The sequence below is a fragment of the Strix aluco genome, chromosome 15, assembly GCF_031877795.1.
Source record: "Strix aluco isolate bStrAlu1 chromosome 15, bStrAlu1.hap1, whole genome shotgun sequence".
NCBI lineage: Eukaryota > Metazoa > Chordata > Aves > Strigiformes > Strigidae > Strix > Strix aluco.
This window is the reverse complement of record NC_133945.1, coordinates 15,014,484-15,037,859: the sequence shown is the minus strand read 5'-3', so window position 1 is coordinate 15,037,859 and position 23,376 is coordinate 15,014,484. Positions and strand designations below refer to the sequence as shown.

Sequence of the window (23,376 nt, the reverse complement as noted above, 5' to 3'; positions counted from 1 at the left end):
ATCCTACTTGATGCAGAAGGCAGCAACAAAGGTGGCAGCAGAAGCTGCTTAGCCACAGGGAGCACAATGTGCAGTGCTGCTGCTTTCAGCTGTGGGTACATGAAATGGATGCCTTACTGCGTCTACTGTGTATTATCTTCTCCAAAGTAACTGGAACTACATGTAAAATAACCTATCAGGTTGTATAAAAAGCATCCAAATCCCTCTTGCTTTTAGCAGTCTTTCCATTCTCTGGCATGTAGTGTGGCTGATTTGCTGGTGCCAGTACTACTCCTGCCTGTACAGATTGCTCTGGAGTCACAGATCTGCCCTGGACTCCTGTAAATGTATTTCTTTTTTGGTGTTGTCCCGTGTCTCCCCCCGCCTGGACTTGTAGCTGTTGCTACAATACCTTTTGCTGTAGAGATAGCAAATAATTACTTCAGGATTACCTCCTTATATTTCCTTCACATATAAACTAATGCAGCAGATGTTAATTTTTGTTGTAACAGGTTGGGGTTTTGCTGTATTTTCCAGATGGCTTCAGCATAAACTTTGGTTTGTCCTTGAAAATCCTGGAGCTATTTTTAGTGTTTGTGGGGAGTGAAATTGGCTCCACAGAAGTGCAACTGCACTGTAAGGTTGAAATGCTTTTTTAACTGTCTGGTTCATCTTTGGCCTTGACTGCAGTGCCTGAAAGATAGAGATGTACAGCACAATTAGTAATTCTAAATCTGCTTTACATTGTGTGGGCTGTGCTTCAGATGGCTGTTTCCCTAGTGTTTGGATCTGTGACTTTGCAGTCAGATTAAAAAGCTGAAAGACCTTTCAGTGGCTACTCAGCTCATTTTTATGAGAATTGTCAGCACAACAGACTTACTCAGTTTTGGTTTGGAGGGAAAGGGCAGTAAAAATACTCTGAGAGCTGGTAAGGGTCTGGACTGTAGGGTTTAGTTGAACAATCTACATATCTTGAAAGGAAGTGTCTTGATCTGTCACTTGTAGCTATTCAATTTGAATGTCTTTGAGTTTTTTCTTAAATTTTATGGACTTAATTCCCCAAATTCCAGCTGTTGTCCTGTTACAATATGGTACAGGAGTAAGCTGCAGGGCCTTGCTTGTCCTCTGTAGAAATTGGTTCCCAATTGCAGCAGCAAAAAAATAAAGTTAGATTTATTTTTAAAGTGCTGAATTTGAAAGGCAGATGGCTTCCTTGCTGAATAACTCTGTATTATACACTAGGTAGTAGTGTGTATTTCATAATAAAAATTAATTCTGCATTATGGGCTGGGGTTTCATATCTACAGGGTAAAATGCTGTGCCTTCACAATCAACACTATCTGCCCGTAAAGCCCAGAAGACCTGTATTTGGTGACTGCTTCTTTCTAACGTGAGGCTGCGTTAAGCTTCTTGGCAACGTTGGATGGTTAAGATAGCTTCTATGATGCCTGTAGGCTGGGTGCTTCTTTTCTTTCTGACTCCTTGGAAGGCAAAAGTTTAATATTGAGATGTGTTGGCTCTTTTTCAAATGTTGTTCTAGAGTCTGGACTGAGTGGTAATTCAGCAAATACCTGTCTGTGTCAGGAAATAATCTGATTTTCTCTTAAATTAATTTTACTTTCAGGAAAATTCAACTCTTCCCTTTTTCTCTCCTGAAGTAAAAGCTACTTGCAGCCTCTGCCCCAAATGGCAGAAGCAAATATTGGTTCAAGATGAGTGCTGTTAAAGTATCAAGATGCTTGGAAGAGTGAAGTATCTCACTATTTCTTACTAATCTGTCTATGCACGATGATGACTGTGGACTACACAGTGCTACCACAGGTCGTCATCTCTCGCTGCAGTTGCATGACTAAAGTAAGGCAGAAGAGCAGAGCTGGGGGAGCAGAGACGTAGCCATGTGGACGAAAGTTGCCATTCTGAGAACACGATGCTTTGCATCTTTAATGTTAAGGTCCGGGAGTCTCTTAAGATTCTTGAATGAAGTCTCTTCCCCAACCCTGGGGAAAATATGTATGGTAGTTCCGTGTACATAGGGAGGTTCTTCTGTCATTGTCAATAGGAGGCCACTTAAAATTTTTTTATTATGTCTTCATTAGTGCTATCTTGAAGGAAACAGAGTTTCTTGGTCATTCACTTGTAGCCATCTGACTTGGATTTTTTTCTTTTTCCTCAAGGTTGTCTTTTTTTACTGTGTATGAGGCTTGGGATTAAAAAGAAGTCCATTTCAGCGAATTTGATCCTGTCTTGGGCATTTATGCTTTTGTGGTTTAGGTTGTGATACTTGGATGTGTTTGTAAAGATTGAAAATGGTTGAGTGTGTTCTGGAAAAAGTTAATTATATATACTTTTAGACTCAGATACTTCATTAGAAGGAGTGATTCAACCTCTGGAAACAGGTAATTGCTTTTTTGCCATGTGGCTTTATATTACTGCTTGTGTTGGAGTTATATGAGTAGCTGCAGTTCATTTACAAGAGACTGAGTCATTACTAGAAGAATTTTGCCTGCCCGATAGAAGGTGTCTGCTTGGTTTGCATGGTCCTTGTTTGTGTGACTGCAACAGTTGCTGTGTCGGCTTGTAAATAACTCATCAGCAGCAACTTTTAATCTGAAACACTTCCATGAGGAAGTTTTAAATAAACTTTAAAGATGCATGCTGGACTTCGGAGTGTACTGAGTGTACCTAGAGAGGCATTGTTCAGGATTCAGCCCTGAAGGTCCTCTTTGCTCTCATATGTGTATTCAGCACTTGCGGCTGTTCCCTTCTATCATTTCTGGACACATTTTTCAAGAGTCTTCATTAGTGAGCTTATACTCTATGTGCACATGCCAGATTTGCTATGGTGATCTTGAGCATTTTTCCTTCTCAGGAGGTAGATGCGGTATAAGAAGGAAATCTTTGTAGCCTACAACACAAAATCAACTTTAAGAGCTGTTAGGGCAGGATGGTTTATTTGCAGTTTTGTTTGTGTGGGTTTAGAACTTCAGTGATGCTCTAAAGCACTACGATGCTGGAATGCTTGCTGGTTTTCGTATGGGAGCCTTTCAAAAGAAATGCTGTCAAGTGCTTAAAATAACCAGCAGTCCCATATTGGTTTGCTCTCGTTGGTATAAATATAAGAACTAAATCATTGAACTCTTCACTCTTCCACATTTTCTGCTTTTTTCTGTTTCTAGAGCACACTGAAGAGTTTAGCTTTGGGTTTTTGGAGTAATGAACCAACGTTCAGTTTGCAGACACAGGAGGGAACAGCTTTATGTTCAAGCAGTCTACACTTGATGTATTGATGAACTGTTTTATGCCTATGTCTTGTTTTAGTATAAAAACATGAAAACTTCAGACTCTAGATCTACCCAAATTTTCCCACATATCTTTTGAATAGATGCAGGTGGGCTTTTTTGTTTGCATAAACCTTTTAAAATGCAAAATTATTTTTTGATACTAATTCTGAATTAACTTTCATACTTGAGAATAGAGTTCCATTTAATTGACAGTTTTTTAGGAGTCAGTCATCTGGTTTGTATTAGGAAAATGATGGTACAACTTGAACCTAGATGTTTTACTCATGGCACTGTATTACACTGAATTAAATTACTCCAAGAAATATTTCAAGCTGACAGGTTTTGTGAAGCATTTTAGACAATTTTTTAGTGTGTGCTGAATCTTGTTACAAGTGGGATAACAAAACTTTTTTTTTTGAGTGACATTAGTAGAAAGATCTCTTGCTTAAATTAAAGTGATTCCTGAGGTTGCTTAAAAACACCAGTCTTTTGCATGTTGCTTCCTGCTTAATTTTGCAGGAAGGCTCAAAGTTAATAGCACATGCTTTCTCTTCTTACAGCTTCACTCCATCATTTACTAGAATGCCTTCTCATTACAGTATATAATGAAAATAATTTATAGCTAACTGTGTAAAAGATGTGGTTTGAAAAGGAGTGGTTGGATTGTAGGTTTTTTTTCCCCCACAGAGTGAGTCATGGTGTCACTTGGTATTGCATGCTTTAACATTAAGTATGTCCTTGTAATTACATTACATTATTATTACTGGCCTACATTTGGTAGAAAAATAGAAAAATAAATGTTTACTGTCTTGGCAGCTAGTCCTGTTGCGGGTGAGACTGGTTGTTCATCTGTCGGTTATCTGTCAGTATATGCACTTACTTGTGTTCCCTGCTTTGTTTGCACATTAGGACTGCACCTGGCATTTAGGATTAAAAAGGAACCTTGATAACTTTTTGCTTACCATTTTCATGTTTACTTTTTCACACCCATCCCCAGATACAAACAGTCCATCTGGAAAGGAAGGAAGGCCGATAGAAAATGGAGCCCTTGTGAATGAAGCCCCTGGAAAGTTGATGCATAGGTGTGTTTTTTCTCCTACACCCCCCCCCCCCCCTTCTGCCCTGTTACTCAGTCGTGGACAAACAGTAATTTGGTGTTTGGCTCCCATGAAAGGGTGAGTATGTATTGGCTAGTCCAGCTTTCATATGCTTTCCCATGGCTTCTGTTTGACTGCTGTCAGGTGGGGTGAAGTACTAAGTGGACCTTTAGTCTGACCTAGTACAGCTGCTGTTATGCTTGAGAGAGCCCAAAGGCAATCACTCTAATCACACCTTCCCCAAATCAATCTCATTGTGCCTTATTCTTGTGCTCTAGAGATACTGTATTTCTGGAAACTAATCAGTGTCTGGGAGTGCAGTTGCCCATTTTGATGCCAGTGTGGGTACCCTTTTGCACTCTGGCAGCTGCACTGTATGATAGGGTTTGTAAATGCTGATGTTGATGATCACCAAGCATTTTTCTTTCTGGAGTTTGATTACTCAACTAAGACTTCTTTGACTGGCTAGCCTGTTACTTGTATCTGACGATGGATACTTGAGAACTGATGCCATCAGGGAGGATTAGAAGCGCACTTTAAGGGGAGGAGAGAAGCAGTAGTAACCACTGGCCTGACTGGTTAGGAGATTGATTATCACCAGAGTAATGTAACCACTGACTTGGAGCTGTGGACTGTTGAAGTCTATTTATGAAATAAACACCTGGCCTGTATCAAGACTGAAAAATAAATGTCTTCAAACAGGCAACTCAGTAACTCTTCAACATACAGCAGAGACACTGGGAAGACACAGCACCAGAGCAGCACAGCAGAGCTGCAGAAGCCGCTTGCTGAAAAGAATTCCTGGAAGCTGACGGAGGCTGACACAGCGAAGACTGGGAGGGTAAGGTCTCCTGTTCCCACTTCCTGCACTCTTTTTCAATTTCAGAAAAATCCACAGGGTTCAGAAGAAAATACCTTCCAAAGGCCATCTAACTGGGGTGAGAGAGGTCTGAGTGGATTCTTGGACTTGCTGATTGTTGTGTAGTACTTTGTGGAAGTGTTGCTGTTCTCTCTGCTCCCAAAGCTGAGCCCCAGTTTTGCATGCAGAAAGAGTGCTGACACCTAAACTTCTGTTTTTAAGATGATGGGCCTGACCACATCAAAGTTTAAAAGAAGACTTGAAAACCTTGCAGCTATTTCTTGGAGAGAGGTTGTGACAAATTAGGTGACCTAATGAAATCTGCCCTTCAGCGTAAGGAGCTGGAATTGACTCAGATGAATTTAAGCCAAGTTTCCACTGTAGACACAAGCATCTAATCCCAGGATACCCAGGGCTTTCTGAGAAACCAGAGGGTGAGGTTCCTGGGAAAATGGCAGTTACACCTCCTAGCAGTGTTGCTTGAATCCTCTGGTTAAAGATAGATCATAGGATACAAGCTATGTGGAGCAAGGATTTCATTAAAGGCTATATAATCTTGTGGTAAAAAGAGTCAAAAGCTGGAACTCCTCAGTGAAGTTTCTGGCTCAGCCACTGATGCTCTGTGTTATTTCAGGCAGTGCTCTCCCTACCCTTCCCTTTCCATAGAAGACAGGGGAAAGATGGTGTGTGACTGCCCTGGAGGGATATCTGGTTTGGCACATCTCCATAGAACACTTTGCAGCTTGTGTTCCCAAGCAGTGTCTCTCTAGAGTGCAACTGTTGTGTTTTTATGGCCTGATGCAGGGATATTGACTTTAAATAGGGGTTGAAGAAGGGGGAATTGCTGGTTTTGAAACTTTTATCTGCAAAATGAATATTTTTTTTTTTCCCCCCCTTCTTCTCTCTTTAGGTAAAGGCAACAGTGTACTGGGAGTACATGAAAGCAATTGGACTCTTTATCTCTTTCTTGAGCATTTTCCTCTTTATGTGTAATCATATAGCCTCCCTGTCTTCCAACTACTGGCTAAGTTTATGGACAGATGATCCTGTTATCAATGGGACACAGCAGTACACAAATGTCAGACTGGGAGTATATGGAGCACTGGGAATTTCTCAAGGTTTGCTTGGTCTTACCTATTTTAAGATTAGCTGCTTCAGAATGTTTCTAATGCTCTTGGTGACCTTGTATCCCCAGAACTGCAGCAGCAGTTTCCTAAGGATTTGAGTGTGGGGTAGCTTAAGATGAAAAACTTGAGTGAATTAAAAAAAAAGGCAAGCAAACCAACCTATACAATTATTCAGTTAGTGAATAAGGTTTTCTTTTGTTTGTACAAAACAAGAATGAAAGTGGTTTGTGGGGGCTGGTGAGCCAGCAGTTGGTGACAAAATGTCTGACCCAGGAAATGGCTCCTTGGCCTGTAAATGAACCGAGCTGTGCTAGCCTGGCTCATAGGGACTGTTTGTCACAGGAGGCCATGGCTACGCTGCCTCCCTTGCAGCCACAGCCTGGCTGAGCTCTGTAGGCTGGTGTTTCCTCTGGCTGTTTGAGGGTCCAACCAAGGCACCACAGGGAGGCCAGCTCAGCGCCTTTTTATGTGTCCTCTGTGGTCAGAGTTTGTTTCCCATGAAACCTGACACCCCAAGTACCCCACTTCAGAATTGCCATAAAAATCCTTCCATAACAGCTAAATGCCACCTTAAAATTCAGTGGTCTTTACTCAGGGAAAATGCTCAAATATTACACAAAACTTTGTAATGGAGAAACAACTTGTTCCATGAGAGAGGTGTGGTGTTTTCACTGATTTTTTTTTTTTTTTTTTTTTTTAATTACTTTGCTGAGTCTGCCTGTAGTGAACCCCAGGTCTCAGGATTATTGTACTAGAGATGTGCTAATGCTAAGTGATGACAAAATGAAGAAGTCTGTTTAGAGTGTGAGGTGGAAACAGTTAAAAACAAGTCTTCTTTTCTAGGTATTGCTGTGTTTGGCTACTCGATGGTTGTGTCAATAGGGGGAATATTTGCTTCACGACACCTGCACCTTAACCTGCTGCACAACGTCCTCAGGTCTCCAATGAGTTTCTTTGAACGTACACCCAGTGGAAATTTGGTGAACCGTTTCTCTAAGGAGATAGATACCATTGACTCCACCATTCCACCAATCATCAAGATGTTCATGGGCTCAACATTTAATGTGATTGGGGCTTGTATCATCATTCTGCTGGCCACACCTATAGCTGCTGTCATTATTCCACCTCTGGGACTTGTCTACTTGTTTGTGCAGGTAGGAGGTTTTACTGGGGGGCACTGGGACCAGCAGTCACTTATCCTCTGTAACTTAAGACCGTTATTTTCTGACTCTGCACTGGGATAGATTTTAATGTGTTTGACTTGAGTCATGACTGGCTGTGCTTTGCACGGTTTATTGATTAGCTGATGTTAGCAGAGCATTTTCTTCTGTTGTCAAGTGTAGAATAGCCTCTGTGCAGAAGGTAATCCTTTTATACCTAAGCAGACTTTATAAAAATGCCAGTAGATTGAGGCACATTTTGTATAGCTTGTTGCTCAGAGACCACATATGGAAAACGTATGGACTTTTCTAAAACTTGCTTCCAAACAGTAGAGTAGCCTTTAGAGGGGTATGTGTGCATTGCTGATATGCTTGTTTTGTCAGAGTATTGTTTACAGAGCAAGAGAAATGATGGCAGCCTTTCACTCTGTCTTGTGTAGGTGGGGTGTGCTTGCTTCACTCTTGCTTTACTCTTAGAAATCTAGTAGAGCCAGTACAGATCAGAGAGAAGAAGCTGGGTTTTGTCTTTGACTCTTGAATTAGTGAATCCTGTCAGGCTCCATTAGTAAACCTTAAAGGCAGTGATGTGTGTGTTTTATATGGTTGAACTAAGCTTGCAGAGAAGAGAAAGAGGAGAAAATGGCTTATCACATGAGATGGTTTGATTGGTGCTTGTTTAAAGACAGCGGAGTGTATGTGATGGTCTTTTTAGGCCTAAAAGTATTGGAGAAGGCATGTATTCCCATGTGTAAGTTGAATCTCTGTAACTAACAGCCCAGATTGTCGGGAGCTCTCTTGTGATTCCCTTTGTCTTTTCAGAAGCAGTCTGTATGTTATCATAATTCTCATACTCTGATTTGCAGAGATTTTATGTGGCCACTTCTCGCCAGCTCAAACGTCTTGAGTCTGTCAGTCGCTCTCCTGTATATTCTCACTTCAATGAGACCCTCCTGGGAGTCAGCGTCATTCGAGCCTTTGAGGAGCAGAAACGTTTCATAAAGCAGAACGATGTGAAAGTGGATGAAAATCAGAAAGCTTATTATCCAAGCATTGTTGCAAACAGGTAAGAGTGGGGTTGAAATATTGAAAGGCAGTTGTATTGGGAGGACATGGTTCTGCTGCCTGTGCTCCTTATCAATCACAGCTCTCGGCATACTTGTCCGCGGGAGGGAAGCCTGTGTGAATAGATCTGTTTCACAGATGTTTTGCTTAAACTTCTCTGATGGAATTAAGATTCCTTCTGAATTTCTTTTCTTTCTAAGAGTTCCTGCTTTACTTCTGGGTAACTTTTTTTTAAAAGTTTTGATTCATTGATCCCAATGTTAACCACAACTGCTTCCTGAACTAAGAAAGGAATTTATGCACCCGAAAGGTCTTTTAATTTTGGATGCCTCTAGGTTCGCATGCTGCTGGAGCAGAACCTCAAATATCTTGCAGTTCCTGTGTTGCTGGCAGTACACAGAAGCCGGATTACTAATCTTTTCGAAAACAAGATGCGTGACGGAGCATTGGTTGGCCACATTCCTAACTCTCTGTGGGTGAATTGCCAGAAAGATGCATTACGTTTTTCTGTCTTGCAGGTGGCTGGCTGTCCGTCTGGAGTACGTGGGGAACTGTATTGTCCTCTTTGCAGCATTGTTTGCAGTGATTGCACGCAACAAACTAAGCGCAGGACTGGTTGGCCTCTCAGTGTCCTACTCGCTGCAGGTAATTTTACCATTTTTTTTTTAAAAAACAACAGCTCTGAATTGTAAGACTGTATCAGAAAGTCAGAACCTTGCTATGGCTTTGGAGGGAAAACTAAGGAACATAGGAAGAGAAAAATAAATAAAAATAACATCTGGAAATTTGCTGGGAAATTCCTCCTGTGCCTTGCCGGTGTGAGGGCATGTTGCTAAGACAACTCATCCCCTGCATATTAAAGGCATCTGGACTTTTCTCTTGTCCAGCGCTGGTTAGCCAAGATCTTGTCTGTGTTTATGCATTCCATGAACTTGCAGTGCTTTGGTGGTTTCATGTTTTTTATTTATTGCAGGTAACATATTTAGTGTAAACTGCTTCTAGACTTCTTTTCTTCTTGCAGATTACAGCATACTTGAACTGGCTAGTTCGCATGTCATCTGAGCTGGAAACCAACATTGTTGCTGTTGAAAGAGTCAAAGAATACGCTGAAATGGAGAAGGAGGTGCGTTTGAGTTGTCCCCCACACCTGTAGAAGTCAGTGCCCTGTTCTGAGGTCTCACCCACAGCCTGGCTGAATGTGTTGGAGCGTGCAGCTGCGCGTGTCCTCTGAGCCCAGGGATGGGATAGGGCTTAGTGCCGTCAGTGGCCTCCCTCTAGGGACAGGCTATATCTTAGCAGGTAGTTCCTGTGGGTGCTTTTGAGGTGTATCCACTAATATTTATACAGTGTTATTTAAGAAATGTGCTGTTCTGCCCTGGGCTAAGCAGTGGACCTGTACAAGTGTTTAGTTCTCTTAAGTGCTTAAACCCTATTTTTTTTGTTTGTGTTTTTCATTTTGCTCTCAGTGTGGGGAGTAAAGAGTAAAACTTTTTTTGTTTTGGTTCAGATCACCTAACAACTCATTTCATCTGCAGTTGTGCCCCTTTTGGCTACAGAACAAAGTTCCCCATGGTTTCTCTTTGCTGTGTCTGTCCCTTGAACCTGACTTGAATCACTACTTTTGCAGCCAGACCTTATGAGGACCCTTCCTAGAATTTTTTCTCAGGTTCTGGTAGCAGACCAGTGTTTATACAGTTTAAAGCCTTTTTGTTTGGCACTGGCAGTGAATGCAGTAGGGTGTGTTCTCTCCCATCTTTGTGGGAGGCTGAGGCAGCAGCTGTTTACCAGCTTGTTAATCTTTTAGTGCTTATGACTCAGTTGAACTGCTTCTAGTTGCATGTCTGGCTTCCCTGATGGTTTCCTTACTGTGGTGGGGTGTCCAAGCAGATTATTGGAATATGTGCTCCTGTGTGATTCTGCTGTTGGTAAGAGGAGAGTTTATCCAGCAAATGAGACTTGTGATAGAAAAGCCCTTGGCTCCATGTATACCATTTCGTCTGCCTTGGGACAGCTCTTTCCCTTTCTTCCCATCATCATCACATTTCCTTTTGCAAATTACACACTAACAAGGATTTTTCTTAATTGCTTTCCTCAAGTCCTCTGAGCCCACGTCCAGTTGAAGGAGGAACTGAACAGATATGTTTGTGTGGTTCTTTCAGGCTGAATGGAGTATTGAACAAACTGCCCCAGCGAGTACCTGGCCCACAGAAGGGAAGGTTGAGTTTCGAGGCTATGGTTTACGTTACCGGGAAGATTTGGATTTGGTTCTGAAAAACATAAATGTTACTATAAATGGGGGTGAGAAGGTAATGAATCTGAATTTATAGTAGAGTATAAGTTTATACTTTATATAGAGTATAAGTTAAGTTACTGTTTGAGTCTGAATGCATAAGCCAAAGAGAGGTCTAACCCTGTTCTGTAGTGTGTCTTGGGTCCTTAAGAACTAGAAGAGCTTCTGTAGAATCAGTCTTACTGTAACTGGCAGATGTAGTGGGCTCTTACCCTTTTAAAGGTGTGTCCAGTGTCATGGGATAAAGGTACACTGTTGTGTGGGCTTGTGAAGTATCTTTTGGTCTGGTTTCATAAGACAGTGAGGTTTGTGCTGACTTATTTCCCATTCCCAGGAAATTCTGCTAATTTGTTTGCTGTAAGCAAAGAGCAGTACAGGTTGCAGAGAGATTAAGGTAATTATAGTCTCAAGAAAATCAGCTACTAAGTAGAGAGGGGAAGCCGTGATCTAGTGACAAGGTGAGACTGCAGGAAAAAATGGAACTTCAGAGTATATTGTCTGGATCTGGTCAAACTGATGGTGATGTGTGTGTCTGCTACTGCTTCATTGCACATGTGCTCGCACACATCCCGCCCCAGTCCTGTGTGGACTCTCTGATGTCTGATAATAGTGTGATCTTGCACGCCACAATAAAAAGTAGCTGCAAGACAGATCTACTATCTGACTTCCAGCTACAAAGATGATCAGGGGGCTGGAGCACCTCCCTTATGAGGACAGGCTGAGAGAGTTGGGGGTGTTCAGCCTGGAGAAGGCTCCATGGAGACCTTAGAGCAGCCTCCCAGTACTTAAAGGGGGCTACAGAAAAGCTGGGGAGGTACTTTTGATCAGGGAGTGTAGGGGTAGGACAAGGGGTAATGGTTTTAAACTGAAAGAGGGTAGATTTAGGTTAGATCTAAGGAAGAAATTCTTTACTGTGAGGGTGGTGAGACACTGGCACAGGTTGCCCAGAGAAGCTGTGGCTGCCCCCTCCCTGGCAGTGTTCAAGGCCAGGTTGGACGGGGCTTTGAGCAACCTGGGCTAGTGGAAGGTGTCCCTGCCCATGGCAGGGGGGGTTGGGACTAGATGAACTTTAAGGTCCCTTCCAACTCAAACCATTCTTATTCCCTATTTGTGGTATCCAACTAGGCATTTGCTTTTTTCCCCGAGTGCATGCTTTCTACCTACAAATATGGGCAGAATATTACCTCAAGAGTGGTTAGAAAGGGCAGATGGGAAGAGATATCAACCAACCAAAGTAGCAATCTTTTATATTTATTTTAAAAAAAGAAAGGAATTGGTGAAAAATTCAGTCTAACTGGGAAGCAAAACTTACAGTATAAAAGTGAGTGCTTTTGGTATATTTTTGCTATAAATTGAAACAAGATAAATATCAAGTCAGCAATTATAACTGTGCAACATGAACCAAACAAAGGATTAGGGAAACTTTGGCCTGCTCTACCCAATTCTATCTGCCTTTCTAGAAAAATTGAAAACTTCTGTGATTGGATTGCAAATTTCAACTGGTTTTTGTTCTTTTTTTTTCATATCCAGTGATGTTTCTTCCCCTTTGATCAACCTCAATTTGTTATACTGTTTTGGGGTGTTGATAGCCCGGCAAATACAACAGCCTTCTGAAAATGTGCCAATTTCAGGTGGGTGCTTGGAAGTGCTTTAACTCTTCCCCAGAGTAAGTTGTTCCTGTATTTCTTCCCAACAGATTGGAATAGTTGGAAGAACGGGAGCTGGAAAATCCTCGCTTACTTTAGGTTTGTTTCGGATTAATGAAGCAGCTGAAGGAGAAATTATTATTGATGGAATTAATATTGCAAAGATAGGGCTCCATGACTTGCGGTTCAAGATCACCATCATCCCTCAGGTAGGTGCAAAATCCTGCCATTACCAGAACTCATCTTGTAACAGTGCTGTTTCTGTAATGTGCTGGGGAGAATATATTTATTCCTTTTCTGATCTGTAGCTATGAAATTGAGTCACTTCAGCATGCTCTTTCATGGACTTGAAACCAAGCTTTTTTCCTAGACTTGACTTCGATTTGCTTGTGCTGGGTAATAAGTAGGAGCTTGGCTATGGTTGAGTTGTGGTGTGGAAGCAAAGCCTTGGCCTTTGGACTCATGGGGTTTGTCAGCACCCCACACTGATCTGGGTCTGACCCCAGCTGAACACCTGATCAGGTTCTCCTCTTTTGGCCAGTAGAGGGGATATAAAGTCTTGAGTATTTCCACTTGTGGAAAGCCCTCATGGGAGTTGTTCTAGAGATCAGTTTCCACTTTGATTTTGGTTTCATTCTTCTTGGAAACGGAATGAAGTTACTGCATAGTCCAGCTGTGAGGGACTGGATTTTGCGTTGTTATTTCAGACTTGATATGCACTCTTTGGGCCTTTGTACTTTGGCAGGATCTTGTGAGCGAGGTATGCAGTACTGTTCACTCACAGAAACCTGTACATATCCATCCCAGCCTAGCCCAGCAACTGTGGGTTTGATAATCCAAAATGTTTGGAGCTATGGCTTTGCAAGCACTGGACTTAGTCTCAAGTCATACTGTGCTTTCTGTGTAGCCTTTATTGCCTGTCTGTTCTGATTCCAAGTAAGACCATAAATTGTGTTTATAGAAGTCACCGTTGCAGCGTGCTGGCAAAACCAAGTGAGCACACACTGTAAGAGGTTTTCTGCAAAAAGTTTCTTGGAAACTTTTGGAAAGTTTGCTTTCTCCTTTTGATCACTTTGCATCAGTCTGACATGACTAGGTCAAAAATATTTCTAAAGTAGTGTATCTCCATGCCCAGGAAAAAATGCATTCATTTCATTAATACTGCAGCTGAAGGCTTGAAATATTTACAGATGGTGTAATTCCCTAAGAAGTGGAAAGTTGACCTAATAGTCCCTGCTGACAGAACATTGGGCAGGGAGTGCCTGCTCTTTAGCTTAGTAGCCCAGTAAAGAGAAAGTTGGCTGTTGGTGTATTGTGGGGGTTTTTTTGTGTCTGTATGTTTTTTCCTTCTCTTCTGGAGTCATGAGTTACTGACTCATGAAAAGGTCTGGAGTGCCAGAGTCTGCAGAGGACAGAGGTCAGGCCCCCAAGAGGAATAAGAGTGAGGGAGAATAACTTGCTGTTATTGGAAAAAGTGAGGCCTTGGTCCTAAATTCAGTATAGCTTGCTTGCAGCTGCACCTGGACATGTTGTTTTTCTTTCACTATCTAAGAAATACTTTTGGAGCACTTGCCTTGTTCTGTGTACATGGTGAATCACCTCTTTCTATGACTAGGATCCAATATTGTTTTCTGGCTCTCTGCGTATGAATCTTGATCCTTTTGACCAACACTCCGATGAAGACATTTGGAGGTCTTTGGAATTGGCTCACCTGAAAAACTTTGTATCGTCCCTTCCTGATAAACTTAATCATGAGTGCGCTGAAGGTGGAGAGAACCTCAGGTAGGTCAAAGAACCATGCTTCTGAAAATTGCCTTAAGAACTAAATGAGAAGTGAGAGGGAGGTGTGTGTGCCCTCCCATCTGCAGCCTTACAGCTCACCTGGGGCAGTATGGAGCTAGACCCTAGCAATAGCAGTCCAGCGTGGGGCTCCCCCCGCCCTGGCCATGTATGAGAATTTGGAGAGGGTGTTGGGGAATTCTTCATCCATGACCAGGCAATCAACCAATTAGGTTTTATTCAACATGTTTTAAACTCTTAAGTTTGGGAATTTAATTTAAGAAATACTCTGAATGCTGTGAGGTTTGACAGCTTGGGCAGTCCTGGACAGGATTTTAGTGGCAGCAGCCTGCTGTTTGTAGTGGATGCTCTGAACCTCCTATGGCTCTTGCCCAACAGATGGAGTTTTTCTAAGGAAGCTGTTAACTTACTTTTTGCACCGTAACAGGGATATATGTTCAGGCTGTAGGCATCATTTAAAGTCCAGCCCTCAACACTGCGTGGATTCAGTGAACCAGCCTGATGCAGTTATGCTGAAACCATTTGCAGTGTATTATTATTATTACATTGCCAGGACTTCATTGCGAGGGGGATGTAGTTTCAGATGCTGTTAAATACTCTGCAGTGAAGTAGCAAGACTGACCTTATCTATTTTGGTGGATTCTTGGCAACTATACTTTAGACCAAGGAATTGCTAGGCTTCAAAATGAATACTGCAAACTTGTTCTGACTTGTTTTCCCACCCTCCCATCCCATCTGCCTAGTGTGGGACAGCGCCAGTTGGTGTGCCTGGCACGAGCTCTGCTCAGGAAGTCCAAAATCCTGGTTCTAGATGAAGCCACAGCTGCTGTTGATCTTGAAACAGATAAGCTTATACAGTCAACAATAAAGTCTCAATTTGAAGAGTGTACTGTATTAACTATAGCACATCGTCTGAACACAATCATGGACTACACAAGGTAAAGTAATACCACTTTTGAAGAATGGTCCATGTGACCTGCATTGTGCTCTACTTCAGTGAGCATCTTTATGTGAGCCTAATGTTTACCTGTGCATTTCTAGCCGCCTCTCCATGCTGGAATCCCTGTTTTGCTGGGTGGAGGGTACATGTGTTACGGCTTGTGGTGGCTGTGCTTGGCCTGGGAAGCTCCTCTGGTCCCTCTCTTGCCCTGCTGTTGTGCCATTCCTGCCCAGGCAAACTCGGAAGGGGAGGGAAGTGAGGATAGGAATCTGTTCCTGGGTCTTGCCCAATTTAGGCACAGCTGGAGGAGGCATCAGAGCTTTAGGGAGCTCATACCCTAAACTAGGCACGGACAGCATAAGGAATCAAAGGGGCAGGTCCTGCACTTCTCTGAAGTTTATTTGACATATCTCTTTCCATCACTTTTGGTTATAGTTCATACAGTCTCCCTCATTCTCAGCTGCCTTGCTAAGGCGCGGTTGAGGGCAGAGTTGTTGTTTCATAATTCCACTTTTAAACTCTCTTGTCCTTTTTATCACAGAATGGCAGAGAGTAAAGTGACCAGTGATAAGATTTTTGTGTACTTTTATAGACCTCTCTTTGTGCTGTCAGTAGTGAAAGATAAGAGACAGGAGCATTGCCTGTGCCAGGCCCAGCACCAGCAGTACTGGCACCAGATGGACATCCCGTTCCATCAGGGCAGCGGGTAACATGGTGCAGTAGCACCTGCTAAGGGCTTAGTGAGCATCTCTGCAGTGCCTGCCCAATTAGTGGAGGTAGCTGAAGGCATTGTTTTAAATGTGAGCTGACTTTACCGACTGTAGAAACTCACTTTCTGAACTTTCTAATTCCAGTTGCATGTTTGTTTTGCATACGCTATGTCTGCATTTGTATTTTGTCAGCAGAAGCGGTGTAACAGCAGTTGATGTGGTGCAGTGTTATGGGAAGGTTATCCCAGATCTTGCAAGGTCTTCGGGGCCCTCACTCACCTTGACAAGAAGTGCTGCCATCTAGTTTCTGGCTGGCTCAGAGCACAGTCAGAAGTCTCATGGCTGCCTGCAAATGACTGGGTAAACATATGCTGCATAAAAATAGAGCAGACACACCATCTGCAATGGGGTCAGGAAGGACAGAGTTGAGAACCTCTGCCCATTCATACGGCCTGTGCTGTCTTTGCTTGCATGTAGTGGCTACGCTACAGTCACTTTCTGACTGTATGTGTGCATCTGTGTTCATTGGCTTTCTGGATCTTCTTGTGACTGCTTTTTTTTTTTTCCCCTTGTTTTACAGAGTTTTAGTCCTGGACAGAGGAGAAGTAGTGGAGTGTGGTAGCCCAGACCATCTACTTCAGGAAAAAGGCATTTTCTATAGCATGGCCAAAGATTCAGGCTTGGTGTAACATTTGAACTTGGGTAGTTCCTGTGCGGAAGAGGGAGGTGATACATTCAGAGAACTGTAACTTCCCCCGAGCTGGTGTGAACCGTACAGTTCCACTTCAGACCTAGTGAAGTCAGACAGAGTATGGCGATGGAAGTAACATAAAAATGCAATTTTTTTCTTTTTTTATTCTACTTAGTATTGATTTTAGCCAGCTTTAGGAGAAGCACATACACTGTGCAGAATACTTCAGAGACTTCTAATTTTTGACTAAAATCTGTCATTATATGCTCAAATGTAAGGCAGACTGATTCATCAGAGAAGTTCAGAAAAGCTTTTTCTTTTCATCTGCTCTTATGTTCTGAAGTCCCCCTTTTTTGTTTAAAACATTTTTGCAAATGCTAGTTATTTGCTTGTTTGCTGATTTCTCATTTGATGAGCCATCTATTGTGGGATGCACTTGGAACATTTTGTGGCATATAGTACTATAGTCCAAAGACTTTTTTTTTCTTCTTGTGAAACAACATGTGTGCCAGACTTTCTCATTATGGCATTTACTGTACATGGTTAATGCTTTTATGCATTGTCCTAAAGGTTTCATGTGTTTACAGTGTATAGCAGCAAGTTCACTATAATATGTCAGTAGTGCTGATGTGAAAGAGCACAGTCAACTTCAAAGCAGTATTTAAGCATGTCTAGAATGACAATCACTCCAAACCCACATTCATGCAGCATTTGGTGTGTTGCAGTACGCAGTACCTGGTCTTACACCCAGTTCACTCAGGAATTCTGACTTGGGTGGTGAATCCTGGTTTATGCCTGTGGGGACCAGGCTGAGAAGTGAGGATTTGCCTGAGTGGAGGCTGCAGGCTCGGCGTGACGTTGACTGTAATACCCTTGGCTTTGGCAGTTCTGTGCTTTAATAGAAGCTCTGCCACATCAAGGACCATTCGCCTTATATCAAAGAAACATGCCCTTCATGCTGCTGCTGTTGACTCGAAAATTTTGTGGGAAACTGTTCTGTTACAGTTGTTTAAAAAAAAAAAAACGTTTTACTGTTTTTAAAGTTGTGTGTCAGAGGGGTCTAACAATTCAATTAGCAATGGAGATCTATGTTGAATGTTCAGTTTTCTGTGGGAAGAAGGAAGTTACTTTTCTCATGTTCTGATTAGTCTTATTTTAAAGGAAAATGCTGGAAGAAGGCAAACTAAGTCAGACCCAAATCCTCAACACTCTGAGAACGTGGACTTCTGTTAATGATATTGCTGACCTTAATACTAGACAATGGTCTTTAGAGTAAAACTATTTATTTTTTTGTAAATTACAACTCTCTGAAATTGAATAGACTGAAATTTTCTTTGGTATTTTTTGTAACGACTATACAAATATTTGCAAAGAACTTCCAGTAAAAAAATTGTTTGAAAGATAACATGACGTGTCGTTTCTTGCTTTGCATTTGACAAAGGGTCAGCTTTGTCAGTTCAGGTTTTGCCTTGAAAATAGAAATTACTGGTACTGCTTAGACTAGCCAGTGGCTAGTTCTGATGTCTGGGGGGTGTTAGGGTGGGTAAGAAACCTTGAGTGCAAATAATGGTGTGCTGTGGTAGGGCTGGATCACATCTCATGGTCTCTCTTGTAACTTGAGGACTGCAGTTGTTGAGCAAACCGGGTAATAACAATGGATCAGCAGAGCAGGATTCAGCAGTGCTGTGGACCTTTGTCATACCCATGGTGTCCGTGGCCTATGTCTGCCACATTTCCTGGGCAGCTTGGTGTTAGTTTCCTCCATGGAAGTGGAACGAGCAAGGGCTGTTTTGGGAGTTTGGGGAGGAGCAGTGGGTTTTGGTTTTTCAAATCACCTAATGCTTGTGCAGCATTGTGTTGCCAGAAGGTGGAAAGATTGGAGCAAATGGTTAGTAAGGAACAGAGAAATGAGCTTGTCAGGTAAGGTGCGTGGCTGGTGGTATTTTACTCAAGTGCATTAAAATGGAGACGGATCTATCTGCAGAGGAGACCCAGAGGAGGAGCTGTGAACACCACTGTGAGAGCTGTCCTGCCTGGGGACAGTCATCCTCCAGGAACACTCGATGATCCTTCCCCTTCCACCCCCTCTTCGGAGAGCCTTGGGAAGGAAAGGGGAGAGGGGCCACTGGCATTGGACGACCAGACAGCAAAGCTCCCTGTGCTCCCTCCTTGCCTGTGCAAACTGGTTATCACCAACACCTTCCTCCAGGCAGAGCTGCAGAGAACATCCAGTGAACAAATTCAGACAGGATTTCAAATACCTTTGAAAAATCTTGTGGGTTTAGTGTAGCTTGTTGCTGAGATGGAGACTCTGCAAGTACTCTGCAGGTTGGAGATTGAATTCAAAGGAAGTTGTATTGCTCGAGTTCTTACTTTGGTGGAAACTGCTTTCAGATTTGAGGAAATGATGCTTTCTGTTGGACACTGATGAACAGATTTACAAGCCTTCACATATTCATAAGTCCTTTGAAAACAATGGAACAGCACTTAAGAGCAGGGTTTGTTTGAAATACAGAACTTGCAGAATTATGCTTGTGCTGTGTAAAATGTTTGCAGTGGAGTTGGCTGTGTAGGAACAACTTAAACTGCATTTGCATTCTCGAACTGGGTACACTGGAAGTGTCACTGGATGTTCTCTGTCCTATTCATGGGCTGTTTGTGATCATTTGGGGAACTGTGTGTCCAAAATGTTGTATTTTTCAGGGTAGCCTTCTAAATAGTGCAGCAAGGGGTCAGAAGGCTGCTCTTTGTGTGCCCTTCAGTCTTGCTGTTTTTCAGTGATGTGGTTGTTAATATGCATCGCTGTGTTCTCCCAGTTTGATGTATTTATACACTTGTTAGCACAAACCCTTCTGCCCCAGCTCTGGAGCAGATAGTCTTCTCTGTTTGCCCTAAATACCTGTCAGTGCTTTATGCTGTTGCTGTATTGATTCATGATCCTGACTCCAAATGTCTCATCATGAAAACGGTGAACATCTTGTCTGGATGTAATTTGAACAAAATTGTGTTATGTGTGATGAGGATCAGTCTGAACTAACCTTTGCTGCACGTGGAGCTAGCTGAACACACAGAGCTGTCTTCCCACAGAAGCTATGTGTAAGAGCAGTGTCTATAGGTACTCTGAGGTACCCTGAAGTAGGAGCAGTACAGCTGTGAGGTCCTGTTGCAGCTAGGAAAGAGGGCTCTCTACTGATCCCTGCCTGCAGTGTTACTGGGACCAGCTGCAGAAAATGATACAACTTGCTGCAAGGTAAGGTGTTAGAATCTGGCATTAAAACCAGCAGATCTGTTTTCAGATAATCTGTTTTCATTTCTGTGTGTTTTGTTTGGACCTAATGCTTATTTAGTACTTGGGACACTTTCAGCACTTCTGGGCAAGTGAAATCTGGACTGATGGCTGGTGAGCTCCAGAGTCTGGTGCCATCTGGCAGGGAGCAGTGGTTGTGCAGCTGGGGGTGATGAGCCTCCCTGCAGCTGGTGGGGGGAGCACTAGTAAATTCAGGGGTGTGGCACTGAACTCTGGTAGCTGAGCTCAGAGTCATCTAGCAGATGTATTTTCTTTGAATGCCTTGATGTCATGTATTTTCCTTTATGCAGCAACGCTAATGCCAGCTCTGAAAGACAGCGTGTGGGACAGAAGGTGGGGACTGTACTGGGAGTGTGGCCTGCTGCAAGCGGCTTAGTCCTCAGGCACCTTCATCCAGGTGCTGCAGAGCAGGGTTTCCTTGAGGTGTGCTGCAGTGGCATGGCCTGAGTTCATCCCGTTCTCATCCTCTGGGTCCCCTCCTGGTGAAGAAAGAACTGTCTGCCCACCAGCAAGGACCTTCACAGCTGGTAGTGTGGTGCTTCTGTAGGTGGGTAGGTTCTTGCCTCCTATGGAGCATGTGGAAGCCTAGCTCCATGGCTTTGCTCTTTTTTTTTTTTCTTCTTTTTTTGATAAAGATGGCACAATTAATTTCACTTAGATCAGTAGAAAAAATGGAAACCTTGTTTAGCTGCATTGCTGGCTATTTATGTGTATTTTGTGAAAAATTTGCCAAATACCTGTCAGGCCGAAAGTAAGTGGCCAGACTTTGCATCCTTGCTGTCACCTAAAGCAAGGCTGTACCTCTCTCCAGTTCTTTCTGCGCTCTTGGACCTTTTTTCCCAGTCTTCAAAAAAAATGTTATCTTTCAAAGCAAAGCTCTTCTCTTTCTCTCAGAACCATTTTGTTCCAATCTCTTCATTAAAACATTAAGCATCTGTGAAACCAGTTCTGATCCTGGTGTGCTGTATCTTCCATCTTCCAGCAGTAATATGTGTGCCACTGCAGCCCCTGTGAAGTTAGTGGTGGTGTTCTTAATGATAATAAATATTAACATATTATAAATTATAAACATGTTGATATTTATAGAAGAGTAAAAGAAAACCGTTGGATTTACTGTATGGGATTTCAGTGCATGTATATCCTGGCTGACATTATTTGCTGCAACATGGAAGATACCTCGCATCTGGAAGAGCTGATTCTGCTGATAAAACAGCTCAGGATTTTCAGGAGAGCTGCAAATAACACTCTAGCTCTTCATGTGTGTGAATACAGCTACTTCCGTAAAACTGTTCCCAGTCTTGAGCCATCTCTGAAGAGACCCTTTAGTGGTGCAACTGCGGTGTAGCACAGAAGTGGTCGTGCTCTGGGTCACTGATGCCTTTAACATTTTGGCATTCCTGTGCATCTTGCAACCATCCAGGGAAGTAGGAGTGCAACTTACAAACAATGTATTTGGGATGAACTTGGTGTAAATCAATGCACACCACCTTCATTCTTATTTTCTAGCTTTAGCAATTTTGGTATTACTTTAGACTTGGAATCATGGGAAAAGAATCTTTTGGTTTTTTTAGGTAGTTTTTCTCTCCTACATAGGCTGTGCTTTCACTTTGGTTGAGATAGCCTTAAATGAGGAGGGAAAAGGAAAGAAGTAAATTAACTTGGAATTGAAAGCTCTAACTCTTGATGTCCAGATTGAACAGTCAATTGGAACAGCGAAAGTACTAATTAAGCTCTTGACCTCATTACACACGATTGCATGGGAGCCCTATACTGGCTCAACTGTTTGAGCAGGCGTTCCGTGCGGAGCGGGTGGCTTTGGGAGGGTGAACTGCTGCCATGGGTGCACAGGGTGGGTAGGTGCTCTGGCTGGGCTGGGCTGTCTCCCCGGGGCTGTGGCAGCCGTGCTCATTGGCTCCCAACCCCCTGCTCTGGGTTCTGCCTCCATGCGGTGGCCTGGCCTGGCCTGGCCATGCAGCCACAGTCCCTCAGGCAGGAGCACAGCTCTGCGGGCCGGCCAGAGGGGGGTTGGAGATACGAGCTCTCCACAGAAACGCAGGGACATCGTGTTCTTGCTGTGGTCTAGGTAAAAACTTGTTTCCCTGCTGGACCTAGTGTGAAACACTTGCTTTGCTCCAAAGAGAAAAACAGGGTTGGAAAGCCACTGGGATGTCAATAAACCCTCTTTAGGTTAGTGGATTTTATTTGGACTTTGAGTGGGTAGCTGCTGCTGAGCCAAACACAGCTGCTCTGTGTATGCTGCACTTCTGCTGCACAATAGCTATTAAAAGTTAATGCTGCAAGAGCATAGACAGGGCAAATCCAGGCACTCCATTAGTTCTAGACATTCAGATTACTGGAGGTGTTGGACAGACTTTTATTTTTCAATATGTAAAATGTTTTCAGGGCAATTTATGAGCCTGCTGTAGTTACCTCCTGTGCTAACTGCATAATAGTTTAATCTAGGAAGAAGTACCTTTGCAAAGACCCAGCAGGCCTGTCATTTTATACACAGCTTTTTGTTCCTTAAACCAGATTCTCAAGAGAAGACGGTATCTCCAGGCATTAACCCCTTTATGTATTTTGCTTTGACCAACTTCCAGGTAACTTTCTGGGATGCTACTTAAGGGATGACTATTACCTTTTTTGAGACTTGAGCTCCCAATTTATCACTTACTGTACCACTTGGACCTGAAGCTGGGGACTCTGGCTCATCTGAAACACAGGGGTTTTGTCACATGTAGTTCTGGGAATCCCTTATGCCCTTTCAGCACAGCTTGACATGTGAAAGCTGATAGTATTTTTGCTTGCTCTTACTTTGTGCAAGCCGACAGCAAAACTGTGCCCTTTCAAAGATTGCCAGTGTGAAAGTATGTTTTGATTATTTTCTCCTTCTGTTGCCTTCTCTCTTCATTACCAAGTTAGGAACGGAAAGTGAGCATTTAAAAGATGTTTATAGCAGAGATTATGGTATGCTAAAAGATGTTTCAGAATTACCCAGCAACATGGGCACTTCTGTTTTTCTTTGACCTCAGTTAAAAAGAAAAAATACCTAACTTACATCTCATTAGTTCTAAATGCTCCTGGTTTTGAGATCCACTGATAAACCTTTAGAGTGCTCATAACTTGTATCTGTCGTTTGATTTTTTTTTTTTTTTTTTGTCTCTGCCCTTGAGTAAGGTTTGGAGAAAGTAGAGAAGAAAAAATTGCCTCTTTGCTGGTAAGCACCAGTATGGCAGCAGACATTGGACTTCGCTATCTTAGGCACTTGTCCAGCAGAAGCTGTTAACTGCTCTTAACATGGGTGGAAAGGCTGTTGGAGAAGAAACTGCTGGGTTTTGCTGGTCTGGGTTGACTCTCACCAGTTTGAACTCTCCCACCCCCCCCCCCCCCCCCATTATTCCTTTTTATACTATATTTACTTTAGCTT

At 42.8% G+C, this 23,376-nt stretch overlaps 1 protein-coding gene across 10 annotated transcripts in view; it reads left to right on the top strand.

Annotated features, from left to right (window-relative positions):
* LOC141930046 (multidrug resistance-associated protein 1) overlaps window positions 1–18,047 on the top strand; it is a 59,167-nt gene extending 41,120 nt beyond the window's left edge. For 7 of the 10 annotated variants that reach the window (XM_074840320.1, XM_074840319.1, XM_074840318.1 and 4 more), the window contains 13 exons: window positions 2,331–2,375; window positions 4,258–4,342; window positions 5,060–5,198; window positions 6,127–6,334; window positions 7,187–7,497; window positions 8,367–8,566; window positions 9,084–9,210; window positions 9,587–9,688; window positions 10,725–10,871; window positions 12,552–12,710; window positions 14,117–14,283; window positions 15,045–15,239; window positions 16,532–18,047. In XM_074840320.1, coding sequence (XP_074696421.1) covers window positions 2,331–2,375; window positions 4,258–4,342; window positions 5,060–5,198; window positions 6,127–6,334; window positions 7,187–7,497; window positions 8,367–8,566; window positions 9,084–9,210; window positions 9,587–9,688; window positions 10,725–10,871; window positions 12,552–12,710; window positions 14,117–14,283; window positions 15,045–15,239; window positions 16,532–16,640 — 1,994 coding nt within the window. In that variant the 3' untranslated portion in view covers window positions 16,641–18,047. Of the gene's footprint in view, window positions 1–2,330; window positions 2,376–4,257; window positions 4,343–5,059; window positions 5,199–6,126; window positions 6,335–7,186; window positions 7,498–8,366; window positions 8,567–9,083; window positions 9,211–9,586; window positions 9,689–10,724; window positions 10,872–12,385; window positions 12,711–14,116; window positions 14,284–15,044; window positions 15,240–16,531 lie in introns of those variants that run through there. The other 3 variants (XM_074840321.1, XM_074840326.1, XM_074840329.1) reach the window with 3 other exon arrangements.
* The last annotated feature ends 5,329 nt before the right edge of the window (window positions 18,048–23,376 follow it).